The sequence below is a fragment of the Notechis scutatus genome, chromosome Z (assembly GCF_049901735.1).
Source record: "Notechis scutatus isolate UNSWTSFEM ecotype Mainland chromosome Z, rNotScu1.2, whole genome shotgun sequence".
Classification (NCBI taxonomy): Eukaryota; Metazoa; Chordata; class Lepidosauria; order Squamata; family Elapidae; genus Notechis; species Notechis scutatus.
The window spans coordinates 134,408,176-134,434,652 of record NC_142025.1 but is presented as its reverse complement, the minus strand read 5'-3'; the positions used below and the strand labels follow the sequence as shown (position 1 = coordinate 134,434,652).

The window sequence follows — 26,477 nt, the reverse complement described above, 5'->3', positions numbered from 1 at the left end:
TAGAATCCAATTTTTGATATTTTTCCAAAACTTCTGGGCATATGGACATGTCCACCACATATGAAAGTATGTTCCGTGGAAGCAGTTACACTTCCAACAGTTTGGGGGGAAGTTCGGGAATGGAATGGAATGGAATAGAATGGAATAGAATAGAATAGAATAGAATAGAATAGAATAGAATAGAATAGAATAGAATAGAATAGAATAGAATAGAATTCTTTATTGGCCAAGTGTGATTGGACACACAAGGAATTTGTCTTGGTGCAAATGCTCTCTGTATACATAAAACAAAAGATACATTCGTCGAGAGTCAAGAATCATCAGGTACAACACTTAATAATGTCATAGGGTACAATAAGTAATCAAATCATACTAGGAAACAGTCAATATAAACAAGCGGCATACAAGCGGCAAAGTTACAGTCATACAGTCACAAGTGGGAGGGGATGGGCAATAAAGAGTGATGAGAAGATTAATAGTAATAGTAATGCAGACTTTGTAAATAGTTGGACAGTGTTGAGGGAATTATTTGTTTAACAGAGTGATGGCGTTCAGGGAAAACCTGTCCTTGTGTCTAGTTGCTCTGGTGTGCAGTGCTCTATAGCAGTGATCCCCAACCTTTTTTATGCCGCGGCCCGGTATCCCCAACCTTTTTTATGGCGCGACCCAGTACCAGCATCAGCTGGGCGCCGCCATCTTGTTTTGATGAAAAAGTGCTTCCGGTGAGCTTTTCCAGGTAGAAAGCTCACCGGAAGCACTTTTTCATCAAAACAAGATGGCAGCGCCCAGTAGGGCTTGTTCCGGTAGGGCTTGTTCCACGGACCAGTACCGGTCCGCGGACCGGTGGTTGGGGACCCCTGCTCTATAGCATTCTTTTGAGGAAAGGAGTTGAAAGAGTTTATGTCCGGGATGTGAGGGATCTGTAAATATTTTCACAGCCCTCTTTTTGACTCGTGCAGTATACAAGTCCTTGATTGAAGGCAGGTTGGTAGTAATTGTTTTTTCTGCAGTCCTAATTGTTTTTTCTGCAGTCCTAATTATCCTCTGAAGTCTGTGTCTGTCCTGTTGTGTTGCAGAACCAATTTTGATCAATTGACCACAGGGATGGTGGCAATGGTCGTAAGTGTGAATGGCCATAAGTCATTTTGTAATTTTGAAAAGTCACTAAATGAACTGTTGTAAGATGAGGAGTGCCTGTAATTCTCTGGCTGGGAGGGTCTTCTCTAAATCTTTGGGGGAATGGATGGGTAATAAACACTTTTTCCACAAAGAGGGCAGGAGAAAAACATGCATAGGGCAATCTGATCATCCCTCAAAAGTTTGGACTCTAAATTCTCAAAAATGGCCATCGTGACTTGGGAATTCTAGGAAATTAAATCCTCCCAGGAAAGGATGGCATTGAGGCTTGAACAGAGGGGGCTCAGCTAGTACATTGTTCCAGGGCCCATGGAGCTCAAAGGAGGCCCATGAAGAGGAATTGTTTTTTAAATTTATACAAAACCAAATTTTTAAAAAGAAGAACAGCGGGATGGTGAGTCAACCTGGATGCGCCCAGGCATAGGTGAGGTGGGGGGGCGGGGATGAGGAGGGGCAGAAAAACACCCCAAAGTTGCATCAAATCAACTCATTAGAGATCAAACGGCAACGAAGGAAGGCGTTTCCTTCCCACACTGCAGCAGCAGCAACAATGATGGCTACTCCCTCCACCTCCTCTTCTCTCTTTCTCCCCAGTTCTTGAAGAATGAACTTCCACTTCTCTCCTTGTTGAAATCCTTCACACCAAAAGGAAGGAGGCGCCACTGTTGGCTTATTCGGGCAAGAGGTGGCTTTAAAACCCAAAAGGATAAACTGGGGTGTGTGTGTGTGTGTGTGTGTGTGTGCAAGGGAAGCACCACTTTTCTTTCATTTGTATAGACTAGAGTGAATCATTCTTCTCCCAGTCGGAAAAAAAAAATCTACTTGTGGACTCCAATGCCACTCCTTCGTACTTCGTCCGCAGCTTTCCAAACCCCCACCCTTTTATTTTAAAACGAGCCTCTCCGTTAGTTGGGAGCTATGTTGCTGCAGGGAGTAAATCCATATGGTGGTGGGGAGAGGGAGGGGAGATGTTTTATGAGGGTCATGTTAACAATGTGTAGGTGTGGGGGCCCAGATTAGTCTTGTTCCAGCACTTAATAATCCTCTTGGCGGCCCTGCTGGCATTAGCTACAGCCCCAAACATATACATATACCCCGTTTCTCCAACAATACGGCCTCCCCCAATAGGAAGTCCCAGCATGTTTTATAGGCATGAAATGAAATTAAGCCCCTCCCCCCAAATTAAGGCCTATATTAAAACATGCAAATTGGGGGGAATGGTGGGGGGGGCTTGCCATTAGGAAGTACTTTTGTTGCACACCCGGATATGGTGCTGCCTGCGTTGACCCCGATACAAAGTGCCCCACCAACGCCGAGGTCAACATCCAAGCCGTCGCCGCCCACCCGCCCGAAGATGCAAGGGGGGGGAATTAAGTCACCCCCGAAAAGACAACCTAGCCATTTTTTTCGGGGCTCAAAAAAAAAAAAAAAGACTCGGCCTTATTATATGAGAAACACGGTAGGTAACCTTCCACTTACCAACACAACTGGGGCCAGAATTTTCATTGCTAAACAAGTTGGTTGTTAAATGAGTTGAGTCCAGTTTTATGACTTTTGGCACAGTTGTTAAGCACATCACTGCAGCTGTTAAGTAAATCGCTTTGCCAATAAAGGAATAAAAAGAATATCCTATCCTATCCTAATTCTGCCAATCCAGCCTCCCCTTTTGAATTTACTTGTCAGAAGCCAGTCTGGAAGACTGTAAATGGCTATCACATGACCATTGAATATTGCAACCATTGTAAATTCATGCTGATTGCCAAGCGTTGAATTTTGATCATGTGACCATGGGGATGCAGTGATGGTCACAAGTGAGAGGATCAGTTGTAAGTCACTTTTTTCAGTGCTGTTGTAACTTTGAAAGTTCACTGAAGGACCAGTTGGAAGTCAAGGATTATTCATCCATCTGGTTTCATGTTTGAAACTGCCCGTAAAAGGTCCATAATTCCCATTCAGAGTAGATCAAGTGCTCGACTGAAATAAGAGCCGAGAATTATTTTAATGTATTTCTCAGCATTCCTATGTACTGGGTCATTGACTTCAATGGAACAAAAGAATTCATTAGCACCAATTGCACACAGAAGGGAAGGGAAGGCTCCAATAGACTTTCTCCCACCCACCTTCGATCCTCTCCCAGTCTCTCAAAGGCCTGGAAAGGCATCCCTTAAAAAAGAGAAAACCCATTCAGCACCTGTTCACTTAGGGAGAATGACTTTCATTTTTAAAAAAATGCAAGGTACATGACTGTAAACATTGAAATCCTAAGTCTTCTCCACAGAGGCTGACTTGAGGTGGTTTTCTTCTTATATTTTCTCTTTAAGCCAAGTTTAACTGGGTGGACCCTACAGTTTTGTCTTCAGAGAAAAATCCTCTGCAAAACAGAAAAGGATAGTGGGGCAAGAACAGGACAGCATTTCAAATGGGACTCTGAATGCGGAAATTTGTAAAAGTCTTGAGACTCACATTAATTGAATAAGTGCAGAGTAGAATTTAAGCTGTACGAAAGCTACTGGAAGGGAGACATTATTGTGGCTGCAACATCCCAAGATGCTGTCACTTTTCTTTTTACTGCTCTTTCTCTCACCAAGTGACAGGTCTGAGTAAGGAGTTCTTAAATATATATATACAGCTTCTATATATATTTTAACCTCCTTCTTTCCAACAAGACAGCATTACTTCTTGACTCAATATTTCTTGACATTATTTTGCACTTAGCAGGGGCTAACCTGCCCAATGCTTTCTTCATCACATTTTATGCAAAAGTAAGGACCAGCTATACATGATGCCATTTGGCTTCCAGACCAAATGTTTGAGTACTTCAAACCTTAGGAGAAGCACAGCTAAACTTACAGCCCACAATTTTGATTATAAATCACGATGGACATAAAACAGATCATCACATGATTCTATGACCTATTTTGCAACTGTTGAATGCGGCAGTTTTAAAGCAAACACCATGGCTATTAAGCAAATGCCACAGATGTTCAACACACCCATTGTTTGCTATGGGCCGTTTTTGCCAGAAATAAACACCAGTTTCCAGAAAAAAATATTGTGAATTGCAGTCACACGGCACAAGACACTGCAAACTGCTGTAAACATGGGTCAGTTCCATGCACCCAAAATGCAGTCACAGTTAGAGAGGCCTGAACATCAGAACTTTGCATCTGAGTTGTAAGTCTGTATTTTGCGATCCATTGTAATTTTAATTGGTCATAAATCAAGGCCTGCTGTAGATCTGGACTGCAAAAATCCAGATTTCCACTAGATAGCAGCTCACAAACACATACCTCTTTAGAGTTTTACAGCACAGAGCTGGTAGCCTTATACAATCCATTGAAACATAACTACTGAATTTTGGCATTGTTTTCTGCCATTCTGCCATTGTCTCACCATCATCATCAAAATTAATCTTTTTCCTCCCCAAACGAGAAAGACCGAAAACCCTCCTAGCCCCATTTATGTGTACAACCTTGTACTGTTACTCTTCCACCCACTGTAGTCTTCATTCCTCCCAAAAGATTAGGTGTGGCCCCCTTCAGCCCACAAATGTTTGTCTGATCCTGATCTTAAGACTTTAATTTCCTCCGCCCATGTTTCATCAGGTAACTAACCAGATAGAAAGCAAGATACAAATTTTAAAACTGCACAACATGGAGGTTTGCTTACTACCGAGCACTGAGTTCCAGCAAAAGAATTACTTTCCTGTATCTTTCAAAATTTGCCTTTGCACTTGTCTTCGATCCATTGATAACTTAGTTGTGACCAAGATTTTCTGTCTCATTAGATTTAAAATTATCATGCAAATTACTGTTCTTGGAGTGTTTGATTCCACCTCTTTTATAGTTACTGAATTTTTCCATCTTCATAATTCCTGTCAAGCATTGAGAAATTTAGAGTAATGAATTTTGAGAAATGTAGATAAATGGAGAAAGAAAGAAAAAATAGAATTCAAAAAAGAAAAAACAGAATTCTAAAAAAACTAAGGAGAGATTAGAATGCCTCTCCCTTTTTCCAGATTCTCCTGCTTGATTCAGATCTGAAATATTAGTTTCCACCTCACCCCAAATCTATTATATCCCCCATAATATCCATTCTATCCATTAGTTCCAGCTGTGAAACTGTAGTGTATTTCAATGCTTCTTTAAAAGAATAGTCTCATTTAAAAAACATCAACTCTCACCTTTAATTTGATTCAAAAGTCATAATAGACACTCATTTTTCACATCCTATTTCCATGCTGCCTTTGTTTTTCATGCTGTCCAGCAGTCAAAGCAAATTAGAAGGTTGGACTGTATATACATTCAAACATTCAAATCGCTTTGGGGTCTCTTATAGAATGAAATTTCCTGTCCCTTCAGACCAGTGCATAGGATAAGTCAGTCCTAGGATCATTCTCCGGGCGAAAGAAAAATAAATGGACACATATCCAACCTTGAAAGTGGCAACATTTAGAGATCAGCAAGGAATGTTTCCATCTCCGAGGTCACCCAGTTGCAAGAAATGAAAGCTACCATTCTTTAACAAAGAACTTAAAAAGGAGATGCTAAAGTAAAATTGAAGAACCAGAATTTGTATGATTCAATTCACTTAGAGCTCAACCAACTCATTACTAGGGCAACCCTTGTCCGTAAGGTTCTCACAAAACATAGTCTGCTGATAATAATTTGGAAAAAGGTTGGGGAAGGGTTTGTGAGATAAAAATCCTGCTTACTGTATACTAATCCCACTGATTTCCTTACTGTTAGCTAGCATTCAAAAATATGTTGTGTACATTTTTTGATGAAATTGGGGTTTATGGTAGGTTTTTTTTGTTTTTCTGAATCAGAACATGCAGCAACTAAGTCTCAAGTGTGCAGAGCTCACCTTTTAAAATTGTTTCCAACCTTAGTTTAACAGAATCAATTCTGGCCACTGAATTATCCAAAGGAAGACATTATCTGAACATGGATTTGATGACCAATGAGGCTTGTAATTCACTGGGACTTAATTTTTTTTTCTTTTTTCCAATATTCTACCTTATCTTTCTTTTCCAGCAATAACTTTTGGAGAGATGGAGTAAGAGCTTCTTTTCTCTTTGCACTAGGAACCAAACTTCCACACAAACATGAGTGTAGAAGGTTAGATCACATAGATACTCCTTGTATATATAACATTTAGTTTGCTTTAAGGGTTTGGCTGAACATGTGAAGGGAGAAGTACAAATATGAGGTATCAATACTATTTTTTCATCCTCATATTACAGTGGTGTCATGCAAGGTCCTCAGCTTGGTGCCTTCCAGATGTTTTGGACGTCAACAACACCCACAACTCTCAGACAGGCTAGGGAAGTTTAGGGTTACCAAATGTACAACAAAAGAAGGACATGTCTTCCTTTTTGTTCTCATATCCCAGGTCCAACAAGGATAGCGCTAAAATAAAATATTGTTCAGCTTTTTTTTAGTATTATTATTACTTTGGACTGCGTTAACAACACTCATTTAAGCTTTCATATATTACAACCTTGCATATTGTCTGCTTCTTTCCTTCCTTCAACTGTCAACAGGCTTGGCAGTCTAGATTTACACAATTTAATTTATATCCTGAATTCAGCAATAAGCTTCATTCCATCCCCTTCAAATTTACTATCACTGTTGTCTGTAGATCACATGACTCATACTTTTCTAAAATGTCAATTCTATATTATTGCTATCATATATTCTTGAAAATAAAGACACATTGGAAAAATGTTGTAATTGAAAAACCCATCTTTTTGCTGCTGTAAAAAATAATTTTATATACACACAGGCCTATATATATATATATATTCTTTCTTTCTTTTTTTTTTTTCTTTTTTTGCAATTTTCACTGTAGTTTTTGTTGCAAAGGCCAAGAAAAAGTGTGTTCTTTTCCCAATTTGTCCTCTTATCTAATTGTCCATGCCATCCATTGTTATTTAGATATCAGTGATTACGAAAACCAAGCTAGAAAGTGCCTTAGGTATGAAAGTCTGGGTGATTTTGTGTCAGTCCCTCTCTCTCTACCCAATCCATTTTACAGAGTTGTTGTGGGGAAACAGGAGAAGAAAGGAGCCCTGTGTGTTTTTGCTGCCTTGGATTATTATGTAAATATGGGACATGAACAAGCAAATAAACTCGTGGGAAGTTAATACAACTTTTTAACATCGTTTAATGAATAGTGACTTTGGACAAATAATTTTATTTGAAACATATATAAACATATAATGTTAGATTAGATCAATATTCTTCTCCTCTTCTCCCCACCTTCAAAAAATATTCTGATGCCGGCCTTTCAGCTACAATATTGGAAGAAAAGTAAAACTACTAACTCAAAAACGCGTTTTTATCCATAACGATTCTCTTCCAGGACCTCTTTGAAGGAAAAGTATTTATATGCAGCAACTAGGGCCCAACTTCTGGCGGAACACCTTATCATTTTCCTCCGGTTTCAATGCTTTCCAGCGTAATCCCCCATTTTGGTTGTGGGAACCTCGACTGCAACCCGCTCCAACTTTAACCGTGCCACCAAAAGAAATAGGGCAGTTTCACGTCTATCGCCATTTTGGATCGGAAACGAGGTTGCGGGAGCCAATGGAGAGCGGCAGCAACTGCAGCCGCATTTTCTCGCAGGTATTGATTGGCAAGAGCGCGTGGGTCCTAACACGCTCTAGGCAGGTAGTTTCATATTTGCAGCCCTAACCCTTTGTCTTTCCTTTGCATCAGTGATCGGGTTTGTAGTTCTCTAAAGGCCTTTCTGATGCATTAACTATAATTCCCATGACTCTTAGCCAGTTACTGGAGTAGTAGTCCAGCCACAGATTAGGGAAGGCTGGTTGATCCTGGGAACCGTGCACAGTTGCTGCCGTTTGTATTCGGTTTGTAACCCGCCTGATTCTCAAAGCAACACTTCGAGACGTGAGGTCGATTAAGCAATTGCAAAGAGAGGAGCAGAATCTTGTGGAGCTTTAAAAAAATCACCAATGCAATGCATTTCTTACCCTGCAAGTCCTGTTCATCAGAAGCGTAACACCTTGGGACGAGAGAGGGAAGTGTATATTAAACACCTTGGTTTGTGGTGGGAGGTGGGAATAGGAAATAAAATGGAGCACATGCCGATCATGATAATTGACAGTAGCCATTCACAAAAATCAAAGTTATCTTGAGCATTAGAGTGCTTTTGCCACCTGAGAGATTAGTGCTATCTAACTTTTAATTCATATCTAAATCCCCCAGGCTTCCTCGGATACACCATACAGTTGTGATGCACACTCTGAGCCAGAGATGAAGGTGTCTGCCAGATCCTCTCCGGCTAGAAGGAAGAAAAGGCTGAGCTGTAAGCTCCAGGATGGCTTTGGTATCTCCTCTGATCTTTTTGCATAGATATGCAAGAAATAATAAGCAGGATCAGTGTTTCTCAAGCTTGGGAACTTGAAAATATGTGGGCTTCAGCTCCCAGAATTCCTCAGCCAATTCTGGGAGTTGAGGGCCATACATCTTCAAGTTGCCAGGGTTGTGAAACATTGAGCAAGAGGCTTTGTCAATGTAGCTATTATCCCTGAGGAGCTACCTTGATCTGCCAAGGCTGTCTGGGAGCCATACATTCTGTCCCCACCCCCCGCCCCATCCTCATTGATTTTATTTTTCATTTAAAATATTTATGGTCTAATTAGGAGGTCTTGTGGCAGTTTGCAGCTCACGAAAAAAAATAGAAATTAAAATCAATTATAACTTACTTTAAAAATACAGAATAATAACCACTGTAATACTGATTGAAACACACTAAGGAGAAAAAGGTGCTGTTAGGCCCTGGATGCTTAAATCTCAAAAAATGGGGTGAAAAGCCAAATCTTTGCCTGGCACTGAAAGGCTGGCCATGTCAGTACCAGCCTAGCATTCTAGGAAAAGAGGATTCACAAACTGAGATGCCACAGCAAGTGAAGGTTCCCTCTCACATGCCCACATATTTCTTCTAACATGGGACATCAACCAGCCCTTTCCCTGCAAATCTTCAGATTTGATTATTATGAGAATCTCAGGCAGTCCTTGACTTACAACAATTCATTTAGTGACTGTTTGAAATTACAGTGGTGCTGAAAACAGTGACTTATGACCATATTTCACATTTATAACCATTGCAGCATGATCACCTGATCAAAATTCAGACTCTTGGTAAGTGGTTCATATTTATGACGGTTGCAGTGTCCCGGGGTCATGTTATCATCTTTTGTGACTTTCTGACAAGCAAAGTCAGAGGAAGCCAGATTCACTTAACAACTGTGTTACTAACTTAACAACTGCAATGATTCACTTAACAATTGTGGCAAAAAAGGTCGTTAAAATGGGGCAAAACTCAAATGACTCGCTCAACAACAGCTATGTTAGGCTCCATTATGGTTGTAAGTTGATTGCCTATATTTTGTACATAATATCCTACCTCTTTTCTTCTCCACAACAATCCTATGAGGTGGGTTTATTTATTTACTTGTATCCCATCTTTATATTTTTTACAAATAACTTGAGGTGGCAAACATTTTCAGTATGCTTTCTTCCTTCTATTTTTCCCATAACAACCCTGAGAGGTGGGTTGGGATGAGAGAGATTGACTGGCCCAAAGTCACCCAGATATCTTTCATGGCTAAGGCAGAACCTGAACCCACAATCTAGCCTGGTGCCTTACTACTAGGCCAAAATGGTTCTGAGAGGAAGTGATAGGCCCAAAGTTGCTCAGTCAGCTTTGATGCCTAAGGGAGGATTAGAACTCATGGCCCCCAGTTTCTAGTTCAGCCACATATATATACCTGTGTCTCAAATATTAAGGCCCAGAACATCATTACTATAAAAAAGGCCAGTCAGAAGTGTCTAGGCAACTACTGTAGTTTTCATAGAATTAATGTGAGGTAATGCCTGAAGGATATCAAGCATCGCATATTCTGCATAGTCAGCAGCTTCCAAGCTATCTCCACAATCAAAGAATGGATTATAATCCCTAAACTATCCTGACCTGGTTTATGTATCATATTAAATTTAACCACGGCATATTAAATAAACCACCATTGGCTGGGTAAAAACAATGCTAAGCCTCCAACAAATGCACCATTGTGTATTTCACGAAGTCAAATATAAGGGACAGATCATAGGACAAGATATTTATAGGCCAATCTGGAGTTCATTTGACAGATACAGATTCAACTTCATTTAGTCATTCATTTAGTGATCATCTGAAGTTACAAGGGTACTGGGGGGAAAAGTGATTTATGAGCAGTCCTTGCACTAATAACCATTGCAGCATTCCCATGGTCACATGATCAAAATTTGAGTGCTTGGCAACTGGCATGTATTTATAACGGTTGCAGTGTCCCAGGGTCATATTATTGTCATTTGTGACTTTCCCAGCTGGCTTCTGACAATAAAGTCATTGGAGGAAACCAGATTCACTTAACTAAATCATTCACTTCACTGCTATGATTCACATAACAACCATGGCAAAAAGGTGATAAAATTGGGGGCAATTCACTTAACATCTGCCTTACTTAGCAATAGAAATTTCTATTCAATTGCCATGATTTGAGGAACACTTATATGTTCAGGAGTACACAAATTGGCACATTTGTTCCTTCTATCTTCACCTAGAGTGGTGGAGATTAAAGAATTACTGGTAACCATGATTAGATCAATCTGTCAAAAAAATTAAGATGGCAGCCGCAACCATGTAAACAAAAACGGGTAAGACTTTGATTGCATAGTTGTGGCTCCATCTTGATCAGGGGTGGGCAACAATGGCTCCTTTACAAGTTATGGACTTCAATTCCCAGAATTCCTGAGCCAGCCTCAGGAATTCTGGGTGTTGAAGTCCACAGGTCATAAAAGGTCATAAAAGGGCCATAGTTGCCCACCGCTGATTTTGTTGATCTACCAGAAATAAGAAAAAAGGAAAGCAATTGGATTCTAGTTGTATCCAAAGAAGAAAAATTAGGCTGTCCCAAAAAACTTTCTGGCATTCTCATCTTTCATCTACTTCAGGCCTCCCCATCACAGTACTCTGCCAGTCTAGTGGACTTCAATGTTTTAAAATCAGCCAGCAGAGCCATCAAGTGGGAGACTATGAGAACTGAAGCCCAAGGCTTCAGAAAACGGAGATTTCCTTAAGCTTTGAGCAAGGACTTTGTGCATCTCAAACTTTCATTTCTCTGCACATCTGCCAAACCAGCTGCTGAAGATTGGTTGTCAGCCAGTAAATAACATTTGTCACTCCCACTGCAGAATGCAGCAGAATTACCTGCTCTGGGAAAGACAACTGATTAATTAAACTTACAACCCTGCTGATATCAAACAGTAACTTGCTGAGAATAACAGCTAAAAACAAATAGCATTTATTTTGCTTTTTTTTACCACGTAATAAAAGTGAACACAAGAACACAATTTTTAAAAAGTTCAGATGCAACCCTTGATAATGTTCACATTAATCTTAGTGGTCTAAACATTTTTTTAAAAACTTCACTTGGTAAGAGTTCTTAAACAATTATAAAAATGACAAAAAAACAGGCTTTATTTTAATTAAAAAGAACAGAGTACAAGTAGGACTTATTTGGGAACTGCTATACTAAGATCTCAGTGGCTCACAATATATTCATTTGGATAGGAATTCAAAGAGGTTTATTTCATCCCTCCAGCAATTTAGCATTTATCTGACTGAGAAATGTCACAAGCTGGCTCATTTTTTTATTATTTATTAATAGATGCATTTAAATTATTATTTTCTCTGGGAGTCAGAGTGGCACATATATCAAAGCAGGGTCTCTTCCTTTCTCTTATCTTCACAATTTCTGAAGATGAGAGTGAGTTGGTTTCATCACCTGCTTACTCATTTTAATTAATTTTTCTGCTGTTTCAGGACATAGTACATCAACAGAGCCACATCTTCACACTACACTAGGCTAAAATGGGCCTGGCTAATTGTGATAAGGTGTGTTGTGTGAACATCATCCTAATAACTGGCCTGTTATCCAGACATGCCTTTGGGAAAATAGCTTTGTCACTCTGATTCTCTCTTGTCCCAATTCAGCACTTCAGCTCTATAATTCTTGAAAGGAACCGTATTGTGGAAACTATAGCATAAGTTAAGTCCTAGACTTACAACCACAATTGAGCCCAGAATTTATATTACTAAGTAAGAAATTTGTTCAATGACTTTTGCCCCATTTTGCGACTTTTCTTGCCACGTTTGTTAAGTGAATCACTTCAGTCATTAAATTAGTAACACGGTGGTTAAGTGAATCTGGCTTCCCCATTGACTTTGCTTGTCAGGAGGTCACAAAAGATGATCCTGGAGTCCTGCAACCGTCATAAATATGAACCAGTTGCCAAGCATCCGAATGTAAACCATATGAATATGGGGATGCGGCAACGGTCATAAGTGTGAAAAATCATAAGTCACTTTTTTCAGTGCTGTTGTAACTTCGAATGGTCCACTAAGCGAATTGTAAGCTGAGGACTAGCTGTAATTGTTAAGCAAGTTGTACCGTCATTAAGTGAATCCAGCTTCCTCCATTGACTTGGCTTGTTGGAAGCCAGTTGGAAGATCACTAATAGCCATCGTGATCCTGTGACCCTCCAACTGTTGTAAACACATGCAGGTTGCCAAAGCAGCGGGATTTTGATCAGGTGACAAAGCAGATGATGTGACTGGTTTGAGGATCAGTCATAAGTCGCTTTTTTCAATGCTGTTGTAACTTTGGTCGCTAAATGGACTGTTGCAACTCGAGGACTCCTTGTAATGGTAATTGAGATGGGTGTCAGTGGATTCTTAGGTGGTGGTGGTGGTGTTCACTTGCTAAGTTGTGTCTGACCCTGTGGACCATAGCATGCCAGGCCCCCACCCGTCCAATACTGTTCTCCCAGAGTTTGCCCAAGGTCCTGAGAGATGCTTAACAAATGCATGACAGCTTAAGCACTTGGAACTCCATCTCTCCATAGCAGAAGCTGCCCCATGCCTTGGTGACTTGACCTTAGCGGGTGAGGGGACACACCGTGGCAGCCAGCCTCTCTTCCATCACCAGCCCAGCCCGTTGGGAGCTCTCCACGATCATGCTCTGTACTGCATCCCTGAGGAAGCAGCGGCTCTGAAGAACCTGGTGAGGAAGCTGAAGGACACAGTGTCCCGCCAGAGTGAGCTCGTCTTCAGCCTGCAGAAAACTGTAGAGGACCAGGAACTCCAGTATCGGGAACTTCGGGTAAGGGCCAACCCTGTATAGCCTGGTGCATGTAATGTCTATGGAAATTCTCAGTCATCCAGGTTGTGTTTGTCCCAAAAGTGCTTTTCCAAGAGGACTTTCGTCTTTGAAGACATTTCACTTCTTATCCAAGAAGCTTCTTCAGCTCTAACTAGATGGTGGGGAATGAAAGGATTTATATTACTTGCAGACAGCTGGTCATTTGCATTCATTTAGAGTGCCACTGAGGCCACTTGGAGGTTTGTCCGTGGCCTCAGGGTCACCTGAGTAGTGAAACGTCTTCAAAGAAAAACAAGAAAGTCCAGTTGCCTCTTGAAAAAGCATTTTTGGGACAACTGTGCTTCTGAGAATCTCCATAGACATTTAGCTATGCCCTTTGGGATTAACACCCTTGAATGGTGCGGGAGTATAAACGGGTTTCCAGAAAAAATTGCAGACTGCAGGAACCATTTGTGCTTCAATTTGAGATGGAGACAATACAGAGTCATCCCTAACAGCCTGCACCTGTGTTCAACAATGAAAGGGCACAGGGCAGAAAGCATCCTGCAGAAAGCACAGCTCCGCAACACAAGCCTTTCTGTAGTTCCAAGGCTTCACACCAGTGTGCAACTACTCAGGTGGTCCTAAGGACACAGACGAGCCTCCAAGTGGCCTCAATGACTCTAAATCAGGGGTCCCGAAACTTAGCAACTTTAAGACTTGTGAACTTCAAGTCCCAGAATTCTCCAGCCAGCTATGCTGGGTGGAGAATTCTGGGAGTTGAAGTCCACAAGTCTTAAAGATGCCAAGTTTGGGGACCCCTGCTCTAAATGAATGCAAATGACCAGCTGTCTGCAAGGAGTATAAATCCTTCCATTCTCCATCATCCAGTCAGAGCTGAAGAAGCTTCTTGGATAACAAGTGAAACGTCTTCAAAGAAAAACCACTTGCCTCTTGAAAAAGCACCTTTCTAGCATGTAATATACCAACCGTGAGATGGTGAGGAGAGGAAAAAACCTGCAATGTGGCTTTTGGCCTTGTTTCCAGGAAAAAGCAGAAGGCAAGAAATGTCATGTTCTCACTGATCTTGAAGCCCATATTTCTCAACCCGAAGCCCGGAACCCAAACCTGTGCTGCCAACAGTACCAGCTGGAGCCTCGGGGGCCATGTTTGCAGAAGGATGCCAACGGTGCCACCGTCCTCTCGCTGAGCGATCAAGTGAGGGGGAAGCTTGAGGGCCGAGCGCAACATGACGTCTTCTCCCTGGAGGGTATCAAGACTAACAGCAAGTGGTTGAAGTTCTACACAGGCTTTGATGGATACCCTCGCCTCAGGGCCTTCTTGGACTTCCTCCAGGAGGGGGAGAGTCCGGAGAATGGTCCTCCCTATGTCCTCAGCCCCGGGAACCAGCTCTTCTTGGTGCTTGTTCGGTTGCGCTTGGGGCTGCTTCTTCAAGACCTGGCGTTTCGCTTCCGTATCTCTGAATCCACAGCCTGCCGCTACTGGCTGAGCTGGATAGAGCTGATGGAGCGGAAACTACGACAGGTGAGTGGCTGTTGCCAGTGCTTCGTTCCTTTCCTTCCTTTCTTCCCTTCCCTTCCTTCCCTTCCTTCCCTCATCCCAGTCCCCTTGAGCTGTCCTAAATGTCTTGAGCTAATGTCTCATGGTTGAAAAAGATGGGAATTGTTCAGATACTGAAGCAGCATAGAAAAAAAATGAAGGACGATGGAGAAACTTCAGACTGATGGTGTGTGTCGGTCTGTCCCTATCTCTCTCTCTGATGATTTCAGTCTTCTTCGATGGCTGCTTATTGTATTTATCTGAATTTCTCTCAATCCTCAAAACAGTTTGTCATAATGGGAAAATCATCGTTTTATCTTCCTTTTCTTCCTTTTTTAGGAGAATTCTTAAACTGAGGGTTATCTGCCTTTCAGGTTCATAAAGTCATTAGTTAACTCATCATTTAACTCAGGCTACCTTCCATTATTCTTTCAAGAAAGTCTTTCCCATGGAGATGGCTTGAAAGGTTGAATTTTGGGTTAACTTGGGGGGGAATGCATAAGTGGCCTCTTGAGAAAAAAAATACTTAGATGTTAAGTGCACTTAGATTATTTATATGCAAAAACTTTATGTGGTGGCCTTTAATTTTTCCTTTGAAGGAAGGTTTCTGAAGCAGGTTTCTCAACCTTGGCAACTTTTAAGATGGGGTGATGGACTTCAAATCCCAGAATTCCCCAGCCAGCATGGATGATTGGGGAATTCTGGGAGTTGGAAGTTCACCCATCTTAAAATTGCCAAGGTTGAGGAACACTACTGTGAAAAGATGCTATTTTTACAAGTTGTCAGTGTACTTGTCTCCCATTTTTAAAAAAAACTTGTTCAAGGAATAAATGTGGGGGGGGGGGGGACAGTAACAGGAGCGGAGCTGAAGTTAAGAATTACATTTAGTTCCCAAAGCTTTGCTACAGGACAGCGGAAAGGATTAGTTTCTTTAAATACAGGTCTGCAGTGTCCCCTAGTGGGTCAGGCTATAAAGCACATAGCATCCTACTTCTCCAACCCCATATAATTATGTATTTTCCTTGTAAAATCAAACTTTAGGCTGTAGCACATCCCCATCCCTGGAATTATGAATAAAAAATCGTTTCTTGTTTGATCTTGGTTTGTGTGTGTGCCTTTGAGTCAGTTTTCTATTCCTGGCAACTCCCTGGATAAGAACTTGCAGTTTTCTGGTCAAGGTTTTCCCCCACAGTGGTTTGTTTCCCTTGCCTACGTCCAAGGGCTGAGAATGAGTGACTGGCCCAAGGTCACCCAGCTGGCTTAGTACCCAAGACACAGTCTCTTGGTTTCTAATCCAGTGACTTAACCACTACCTCAAACTGGTTCTTCTGTTTGGTCTGCATGGTGCCTTAAATCTGAATTACATTCAAGTATCATTTAAAATTAATGGAATATATTAAATTGCCACAAATTTTTTCTTTTGATTTCAGTGAGAGTTAAATCGTTTCCCTGGACTCTTTTATGCATTTATGCCCCAGTTTTCAAACTCTTCCTTAGTCAGTCAAAATAAAAACAGGACGTCCACCGATACCCCTTCTCACAAAGTCAGATTTATGACTATCTGAATGTCACTGAATATTTTTCTGGACAGTGTACGTTCTATCCTGGATCAGGGTCCCTATCATATTTATCCAGAAGCATTAGATCAGAGATGTCAAGGTCTGGCCCGCAGGGCCTCCCTGGAAAAAGCAAAGGACCAGCCCGCGGTGCCTCTGCCAGCAAAAACAGAGCTCGGGAGGGCCCCATTTTCGTGGGCAGAGGGTTGCAGAAGGCCGTCACAGTCGAAAACGGAGGTCATGAGCCCGTTTTTGCTGGTACAGTGCTCAGGCCACCATAGGCGCCCAACACGAGTGGCCCTCCAAAGTCAAACACAACCCTGATGCAGCCCTCAATAAAATCAAGTTTGACACCCCTGCATTAGACGGGAGGAAAGGCTTAGGCGAGACTTTCCTCTTAACAATTGGGGCACTGGGTGAAGACAGAATCGCATACCAACTGTGAACAGTTTCCTATTCACAAATCATACTAGTGATCCACTATAGCTTGCAAACTATTTGGTTGTAACTAGTATCTGATCAAAGTTACATTAAACCTTGGCTTAACAAGAACTATGTTCCAAACAAATAAACAGGACCAAAATGAAACTTTTAATAAAATGTAAATATTACTCCCGTATATTTGTTTATCCCTTTATCAAATTAAATCAGTGTTCTTTAAACATGGCACTTTTAAGAGGTTTGGCTTCAACTGTTGAATTTAATTCAAAGGATCAACTGAGTTGAAGTCCACAAGTCTTAAAGTTGCCAAGTTTGGAAATCTCTGGGTTAATCTTTAGGTTGCTGAAGCAACAAAAGAAGGAGCTGCGTGGTCCTCTCAACCCCCATTCTGGTGGATAAAAATAACCCCAAAGCATTTGTTTTACCATTATGGGAACAGGCGACTTTTTAGTTGAATCCCAACGATTGCTCATGTTGCTAACCACCCAGCCTAGCTCATATACCGCCTCCCCTCCTATCTTTTTGACTCTAGGTGCCTATTTAATCTGTGGGCCTACAGCAAATGAGTTTTTTCTTCTTCCCACCACTGGCAGGTTCCAGTTGCCTTTAACCAGCGCTACATAGATGCCTTCAAGCCACAACAGCAACTTCAACATCATGACATGGTGCTAGTGGCTCTGGACTGCGCAGAGCTTTTTTTCGAAACCCAAGGAAGGACGCGAGGCAAACGAGGTGGCTTCCGGAGTCCCCGGGCCCACTATTCAATCCATGGATCTGCTCTGGCTGCACCTAGCGGCTTCCTCACTTTCAGTGCAGGAACAGGCCGCGAGTTGCCCACACTGCCTCCATTCCTGCAGGCGGGACCTGTGGAGCTGACGGCTCAGCAAGAGGCTGCCAAGAGGCAGGTCCTGAGTTTACGTAGCCTGGCAGACAAGGCTCTCAGCTTCCGTTTCCTGCGCCTGGTTCACCCTCAGAACATGGAAGACCAAGTGAGGAGGGCCTGGATCATCTCCTGCTACTTGGCCTGCCTGCTGCATGAACCCATGGGACTAACCTAGAGCAAGGATTCCTGTATCCTCAGGACATTATCTTAATAATCATCTTACTTTCCACATTTTGATCACAGGACTGTTCAGAGACGAATTCCTCCTTGGAGCTGCTTTCCTTGTTCATGGATAAAAACAAAGGCAACATTCACGTATTACCTATCCAGTCCAGCAATCCAATAAAACCTCCCCCAAATTGTTTTCCTGAATTAACGTTGTCATGCTTTCCAGTTCCCTTCCTGGAAATTTTGGGGGACTGGTTTGGGTTTTTTCCCTCCCCTTTCATTTTTGTCAATCTTAACTATTGGTAACTGCCTGGACAAATCCCTAATTTTTCTTTGCTGTTTTCAGTAGTCTGACACTGCATTTTTCCTAGGGCTGACAGAGTAGCTGGCCCCAGGTTACCAGCTAGCTTCCTATCCAAGATAGGATTAGAACTCAGTCTCTTGTTTCTAGCCTGGTACCTTAACCAGTACTCCAAACTGGTTCTCTGGGTCTATTTATCTTCTTTTTAAAGCAAAGTTTTAGCTTCCAGATTCAAGCGTGATAAATTTCATTCCTTTTTTTTTCCAGTCTGTTCTCTCACACCGAGTTTCAGATACTGCCTCTAATTCTGGGTCATCATTGGCTACAAAATTAGTGCTTAAAGACTAGGTTGGCAAACTTATTTTTATTTGGGGGGAAATCCTCCAAAGAACCATTTTTATCATGCTTATCTGATCCTTAACTAGCCAATATTTCTATTAAATATCTTACAATAATTGCCTTTTTACGACCCTGTTTACCATGAGCTATTAATTACAGAAGGTAAGGATTTCTTGGGAGAAGAATGTATTTTAAAGTGAAATCTCGAATTCTGTTGACTCAATAGGACCTTGCCTGCTGGACTCTCGGAAAAAAAACCAGACGCTGTCAGAATATTAATTTGAGCAAAAAAATTTAATTGATTCACATTGGCGTTTACTTTTATGAAACATTCTAGTTTTTGTAGCCTCGACTGGCACGGCGACCTCGAGCACGTTCAAATTTTCGCCCCTTGGATCGGACATATGGCCTGGAAAAAGAGAAAGGGGGAGGGTTTAAGATAAATGGCCTATTTGCATACCACTTTTATGCAGAGAACAAAAACATGTAAGTATTTTGAAATTCAAAAAAAGCCACAAAATGGGGCTTTCTATTTCCAGTCACTTTTCTTTAGCTCCCTAATCCAACAGGATTCTCTCTTAAATGGAATAACAAGTAACTATAGTTTCTAGTTTTCAAATTGTTTAATTTTTAGCCTTTAAAAATTCCTCTAATCACAAGAATTAATGTTTAGTGGGATTTTTCTTATTCCTAAAATACCTAGCTAGTAGATCATGGGAAATTATGCAAGAATAGCAGCCTAAATTGCAGCCCAAACCTGTTAAAATGGTTCAATGGCTGCAGATGTTACAAAGCACAATCCATTTTTTCACATGGTAAACTTGGAAAAAATCCCTTACTAGGGGGGTGTCAAATGGTGGCCCACAAATTGTGTCACATGCAGGGCATGCCCACCCCAGCTCCATTAATGGGGGAAATGTTGCAAAACATCACATGGCAGCCACGTGACGCTACGAGTTTGACACCTGTGTCTGAATATATTACATTTAACAAGTAATTGTAAGACATAGCTTTTCAATTCATGTTAAGCATCTCTTTAAAGTTACTGCAAAATATGCAAATGTAGGAACAGTGGTGTATGAAAACATGTCATAAAATTTCTATCCTACTTTCTAGAAAAGCTAGAAGATTCACTAACATTTTCTGAGGTGATCTAAAAATATAGTGAAACTCAAAAGAGACAAAAATCTCTCTTTCAACTTCGTTCTGAGCATGTGCAAACTTTTTCCCCAAAGAAAAATATGAGAGCAGAGCTTTAGTTTAGCTAATAATTTGGTGTGGTAAATTACAGAACCCAGTGTTTGCTCAGGAATTTAAAGCAGACTTCTCTGTTCTGGTAAATGGAGAAAACTAGGCAAAAATCCTCAGCTCTCAATTCTAAGAACAAATTTCTCACTGATTACATTGTAAAAGTCTTAAGGATGAACAACTGTTACACAAGTAGCCCTCAACTTACACTGGTTGCTGAATGACCATTTGAAGTTACAAGTTTGTAAAGCACTTCTGGCTATCATAAAACAATGTGCCAACAGTCACATGATTGCATTTATGGCGCTCAACATATCGCTGAAATTGGGACTGGATTTCCAGTCGTAAGTCACTGGGATGAGTAAATTGAGGCACCCAAGTGACTGGACACAATTTTACATCTTGTGACAGTCGTTATGTGAATCTGCAGTTGTTACGCAAGCCTCGTGATCATAAATGTGAAAACATTCTTCTGAATGGGCATTTTTTTGACCAGAAACTGGTAAATAGCAAACCATGGTCATGTGACTGGAATAGCACAACCTGAAATGCAGTCACGTGACCCTACATGGGTTGGCGCACCATCTTTTGACAGCCAGAAGTGCTTTACAAACTTGTAATTTCAAATGGTCATAGTTACAAGTGGAGTACTACCACCTGTATATCCAAGACCTAAGAAATAACCTTGTGATGCCGTTCTAGTATTTTGGGGTCAACTCGTGCACTTTCTCAAATCTTCCCAGTATATTTAATTGTTCAGGGAAACTTTGAAAATGCCTTCCAATTACAAAGCATCATCCTGGAGCATTAAGTTAACCGACCTTTCCAGGACAATCATTGGACTCGGAGCTTTATGTGAGTTCAGATTTCCCTGAATATCAGAAAATAGTACTTCACAAAGCATCCCTCCTTGAAACAGCCTCGCCTTTCAGAATGCTCAACACAACTGACCCACAAGTGGCTGTTCCTGAATGTGGTGTATGCACAGGTGCATACTGACTGTTCCAGAAGTACCATGAAGCTCCCAGGTATGCAGGGGAAGACTTTGATACAGTTTCCCGCCCCCACCCTTCCAGAAGATACTGGCTGCTGCGTGGCCTGGAAGACACTTCTTCTACCTCCCCACTTTGCTGTGTGTCCCCTTTCAAACAAGGTAGACACAAAACATCAGAAAGTGTGTGAGCTTGATCAGGAGAAGCAAGAATTAGAGCTAGTCCTTCACTTACAACCATTTGTTTCGTGACCGTTCAGTTACAACAGCACTGAAAAAAAAGTGACATGACCAAGTTCTCACATCACCATTGCAGCATTCCCCTGGTCACGTGATCAGAATTTGGTCACTTGGCAACTGGCATGTATTTTCATGAGGATTGCAGTGTCCTGGGGTTCATGTGGTCCCCTTTTTCTGACCAGCAAAGTCAATGGGGAAGCCAGATTCACTTAGTGACTGTGTTACTAACTTAACTGCAGCGATTTACTTAACAGATATGGCAAGAAAGGTCGTAAAACTCAATAAAACAACTGTCTTGCTAAGCAAGGGAAATTTGGGGCTCAATTGTGGTCATAAGTCAAGGACTATCTGTACACTTAGAAACCAAAAGAGCTAGTGCAGAAGAGTAAGTAATGAGCAAAAAGCACAAATTCTGCTCAAAATAAATCTTTTAAAAGTCATGACTTTGAAAATCAGAGATAAAGTAGGGCAAGAGCAAAATGCCCAGAAGAAAACCTAATGGTCTGGAATACTCACTTAGTGTGGCTGTGGGGGGTGCCAGGAGCCTTGCCAAAATGCCGATAAACTTGGCGGGCCTTTCTGGGTCCTGCAGAAAGCAAGTTCAGAGAGATCTTTTCAGTCAGGCTGGGATAGCAGCAGCATTAATACCAATAAAAGTTTCACTACTCTTTGAAGTATAATGTCCTCTCCAAACTTACCAGAAAGCAAAACAGTTCCCTGGCCCTTAGGGGCAGCCATGGCTAACTGGTCAAAAGTCATGATCTGGCCTCCAGCTTTCATGATGCGTCGGCGGGCTCCCTGTGTGACTCTGAGGGCACAAATCTGGGGAAGAGGGGAAAACCCAGTTTGCAACACGAGAATCCTCAAAGCCCCCAAAAAAAAAAAAACCAAACACGGGCAGTCCTTATTAGCTATGGGAATCATTTTTATTTTTGTCCCATCTTTATTATAGTACTTTAATAATAAGGCATGAATATGTCTAATACTCCTCCATCCTCCTCTTTTCCCTACAACGCTTGTGAGGTGGATTGGACTGAGAGTGAATGACTGGTTCAAAGTGACCTAGCTGGCTTTCATGACTATGGTAGGATTAGAACTGTCTTCTGGTTCCTAGCCTAAGTGTCTTAACTGCTACACCAAACTAGCTTATCCACATTTGGAAAATATAAATGAGACAATATTGCCTGCAGGAAAGGGTTTTATGTATCCATAATTTTAGATTATTTTGCATATAGATAAAATAGCAGACAAGCTTGTGCACAAGTAACAACATTCTTGACTGTTTCCATTGTACTAACAGATAGGAATTTAACCCACACAAATGATAAAACATTTATACTTACCATTTCATCTACATCTTAATTGTTGTAGCTAGAAATCAAATACCCTTAATCAATTGACTACAATGAGACAACTCCATGATTAGTCAGTAAGCTAAGGTTCAGAATATTTAAAATATTTTAAAGAAAAGCACTCATAAAAATTGCATTTCTGCTTTGGCTAGAACCAGCAGCAAAGCAATTTATCTATAAAACAAGTATTCTCATTCTCAAGCACAAAGCTTTGATAAATGATAATCGAACTCAATTCAGGGGTTCTTATGATGGATAATTGATACTGTAAATATTGTTCAGCATTTACTATACACTCCTATATATAGAATTTTCCTCTAGTTTATGAAATCTGATCTGTCAAGAAATCCATCTCCTCCCATCTGAAGAATTACTCCACCAGTCAGGATACCTTCAGTTTGGGAATTTCCTGGATGCGAACATCATCCGTCACTGTGCCCACCACAACAGCAGTTTTGTTTTCCCGCCCTTCGAGCTTCATTTTACGGATCTAAAGAGTAAAAGAGTGATTGTGTTAGTATGCAGTCCTGACCAATTTGCCTTTATCAACACAGGTTTCACTGGTCCCTCAGCAGCATTTTAGCTACAATCTACCTTAATCAGGAGGGGAATATCCCTGTGCTCTGAGCTTCCTTGTTTTCCTGCAGACATTTTCTAGCTGGATACCGAAACATCTGCAGGAAAACTGAGCTCAGACACCAGCAAGGATTCGAGTTACTAATATTCTCTTCTACTGGAATATTACTAATGTTGAGCTCATCATTGATACTAACTATCTTTCTTTCTCTCTCTCTCTCTCCCTCTCTTTTTCCATTTGGTCAAAGCCACAAATTTCTTTAATAAGAAAAGAACAATGGCAACAACAAGGCAAATAGAGAGAAAAGGCTAAAACTGAGGAGTAACTGAAGGACAAGAAGGAAGAGGAAAAACAATAAAGAATTGAAGATTTTGCACTTACCAAGCGAGACACGGACAATGGAGGCCGGTTGGTGCGGCTCATGAATAGCCGTTTGAGTATCACCTTGTTGAATTTGGCATTGGTCCGGCGAGCCAGGAATCTGTAGAGCTGAGAAGATGGAAATATCCAAATATACTGCAATCAAATATACTTTCTCCCTGCCCCAAGGTACCTGGAAATTAGCCTCAAATCCAGAGCATTTTATAGCCCACCTCATTCAATATAAGATTTTTGCAAATAGAAGCCCACCCTTTCTTCCAAATATCAACACAAAGAACAGCCCACTATCTCCTAATATTGCTTGGATCATTATGAAAGAGGTCACTACCCAGGCTACTTAATGGAACCAGAGGCAAAATGCTGGATTGAGAGGGGACAAAATCGAAATACTTAATTGCATAAGCATACCCTGGGTTATCCTGTATATACCAATATAGATTCAAGCAATGAATGGTCTAAAATTAAATCTAAACACTGCTAATGGATTCCCACAGAGAATCATATCGTGCAAACATGATTAATGATACCTAGAACCTTTATATATACAACACACTGCTGTCAAGTGTAACTCACCCCCCCCCCCACAATACTTTATGTCTTTACATTTCTTCGTATAAATGCAAAACTTGGCTCTCACCTTGACTAAGAGACGAAGATAAATATCCTGACTCTTGGGCTCCTTACGCCGAACCTTACGGTCCTTGTTGTGGCGAATATCAATTCCCTGGTGACAAACGAGAAATATTCAGGTTAGTGGAAATATCTCATATACGCCCTTTCCGACAAAATAAAAAAATATCTTATTTCTTTATACAAGTAGTCCTCGACTTACAACTGTTCATTTAGTGACCATTCAGAACTACAAGACTTATGACCATTTTTCACACTCACGACCTTTGTATCCCCAGGATCATGTGATCAAAATTCTGACGCTTGGTAACTGGTTCATATTTATGACCATTGCTGTGTCCCACAAGCAAAGTCAATGGGGGAAGCCAGATTTACTTAACAACTGGCTTATCAACTGCAGTGATTCATTGTGGCAAGAAAAGTCATAAAATGGGGGGGGGGCGCTCACTTAACAAATGTCTCATTTAAAAACAGAAATTTGGGGCTCAATTATGGCCATAAGTCAAGGACTATCTGGATTTTGGTATTATATTTATTATATAAATTTCTGGTGTCAAATAAGAGTTTAGCTTGGACAAAATCAAAATGTTCTAATTAAACTCTAATCAAGATCTGCAAAAAATCAGGGACTGCTGCCAAAGCAGGTATCCCAAAACTTCTGATACGTTTGCATCAAAAAAAGGGGGGGGGTGCATAAACATCCCTGTCCTATTGTTTCTTTTTATTTTTCTTATATGTATCCATTTCATGTATTCATAACTATGTTTATACTTATACCTGTTATCTTATAATCGCTTGACAAATAAATAAAAAAAATAAAAAATCTGCTCTCCCATATAATAACATCTAGTCTATAAGCAACACATTTGTTCACATGGTAAGGAGGCTGGGTTGACAAATTTGACACTCTAGCCCCTGCCAACTTAGCAGTTTGAAAGCATGAAAATATGAGTAAATAGGCACCACTTTCGTGGTCTCATTAATGGGGACATGAAATAAGTCCCAAAACTGGGCATCCCTCAGGCAATGGAGACATCACTGGCTGATCCTGATCCAATGCACAGAAGCTCTTTGGTGCTTCCGACATGGAAGGTTAGTATAATATCTAGTCTATGAAAAAAAATCTCAAGACTGAGAGCATTAATTTGCTTCCCTATACAGGTAGGCCTCAACTTACGAACATAACTGAGCCATTTCTGTTGCAAAATGAAATAGTTGTTAGTTTTGCCCCATTTTATTACCTTTCTTGCCACTGTTGTTAAGTGAATCATTGCTGTTAAGTTAGTAACACAAACAACAATAACAGACAAGTAATAAAAGCCGAGGCCCTTTATTCTACTATCGCTGTTTTATAATAGTCACACGGCACCAAAATTACACTTTTCCTGCTTTAGAGGATATTTGAAGCAAACTTTTGTGACACTAGACTCCCCGTTTTTGTATCTAACGTTATTTTATCATAACCAAAATAATTAGGTGAAACTTAAGAATTCAACCCGGGCTTGTCGCGCGCACGGGCCTCTTTCTCTGCCTGATCTTTAAAGGAGAGCCCGCAAGCTGGGCGCTTTCTTAGGCCCGAACGCCATCCCCTAACAACAACCGCTCTCTGCGGGCAGGCCTCCCTAGTATTGGGGTTCAATCCTAGGTCTCCAGGATTTGTATGCTTCCCTCTTTACCAGCACGACACAACCTGCTCTCCAGGCTGCTCCCCCGGAGAAGATTACAACCGATTCAACAGCCCCGCGCCCTTCCCTCTCCAGCCTTACCATGATGGCGTCGGCACCGTCGGAAAAAAAGAGACCGGAAAAGGCCGCCGGCGCGCAAGGAACGATGGGAACGGAAGGATTGCGCTCGGGAAACGGAAACTCGGGTAATTCCACCTCTCTATGGTGATATTAAGACCGCCCATGTAACATAAGGCAGATTAGAGCCACGTTCCTTTATCAAGAAACCAAGCTTCCGGGTTAACTATCTGATTAATTACATCTCGTTAGAGCAGAGGTCTCCAAACTTGGCAACTTTAAGACTTGTGGACTTTAACTCCCAGAATTCTGGGAGTTTAAATGTTTTAGGGAATGGGCTGTGAAGAACGAAATTGCCCTGATCCAAAATGGCCGCCACCGCATCCCTCTTCTCGAGACATTCTGCGTTCTTTTCATTTATTAAAGATGGCAGTCCTGGAGGAAGCTGGAAATTTCTCTCTCCCTTGACGTTGCCCAAAGCTCAAATTCTCCGTGTCCCCTCAGCAAAACTTATCGTCGCTGAAAGAAACAACCTTTTTTTAGAACTTTTAAGAACTCAACATTCTTTTGTAACTTGAACCACTTCGTGAGTGCTCATCCCTTAATTAAGATGGCCACTTTGCTGTTTTTATATCCGCGCTGTCGTCAAAGATGGCAAAACCACCCACCAATGTCTGAAGAGGGGGCCGTTGAGGGCGGGACTGCTACGGTTTGCTGACCTCT

General features: G+C 41.3%; 2 protein-coding genes across 7 annotated transcripts; one reads left to right on the top strand and one right to left on the bottom strand.

The window, feature by feature from the left end:
- The first annotated feature begins 7,554 nt into the window (after positions 1-7,554).
- On the top strand, positions 7,555-18,709 carry LOC113421791 (uncharacterized). Of its 6 annotated transcripts, none has more exons than XM_087948164.1 (5): positions 7,555-7,766; positions 8,370-8,469; positions 13,110-13,366; positions 14,393-14,890; positions 17,496-18,709. In XM_087948164.1, the coding sequence occupies exons 1-5, from the start codon at positions 7,728-7,730 to the stop codon at positions 17,958-17,960; spliced, it is 1,359 nt and encodes a 452-aa protein (XP_087804290.1). In that variant the 5' UTR covers positions 7,555-7,727; the 3' UTR covers positions 17,961-18,709. The 6 variants fall into 6 exon arrangements, with proteins under 6 accessions (XP_087804290.1, XP_087804289.1, XP_087804288.1 ...); XM_087948163.1 differs by having other exon boundaries at positions 7,593-7,766; positions 8,370-8,490; positions 13,113-13,366; XM_087948162.1 differs by having other exon boundaries at positions 7,593-7,766; positions 8,370-8,490.
- Positions 18,710-18,868: 159 nt separating this feature from the next.
- Positions 18,869-26,357, bottom strand: RPL18 (ribosomal protein L18). The gene is made up of 7 exons (XM_026682359.2): positions 25,779-26,357; positions 24,020-24,106; positions 23,383-23,490; positions 22,816-22,914; positions 21,771-21,894; positions 21,589-21,658; positions 18,869-19,002 (listed from the first exon to the last, which is right to left on the bottom strand). Exons 1-7 carry the CDS (start codon positions 25,779-25,781, stop codon positions 18,927-18,929), a joined length of 567 nt encoding a protein of 188 aa, XP_026538144.1. The 5' UTR covers positions 25,782-26,357; the 3' UTR covers positions 18,869-18,926.
- Between the last annotated feature and the right edge of the window lie 120 nt (positions 26,358-26,477).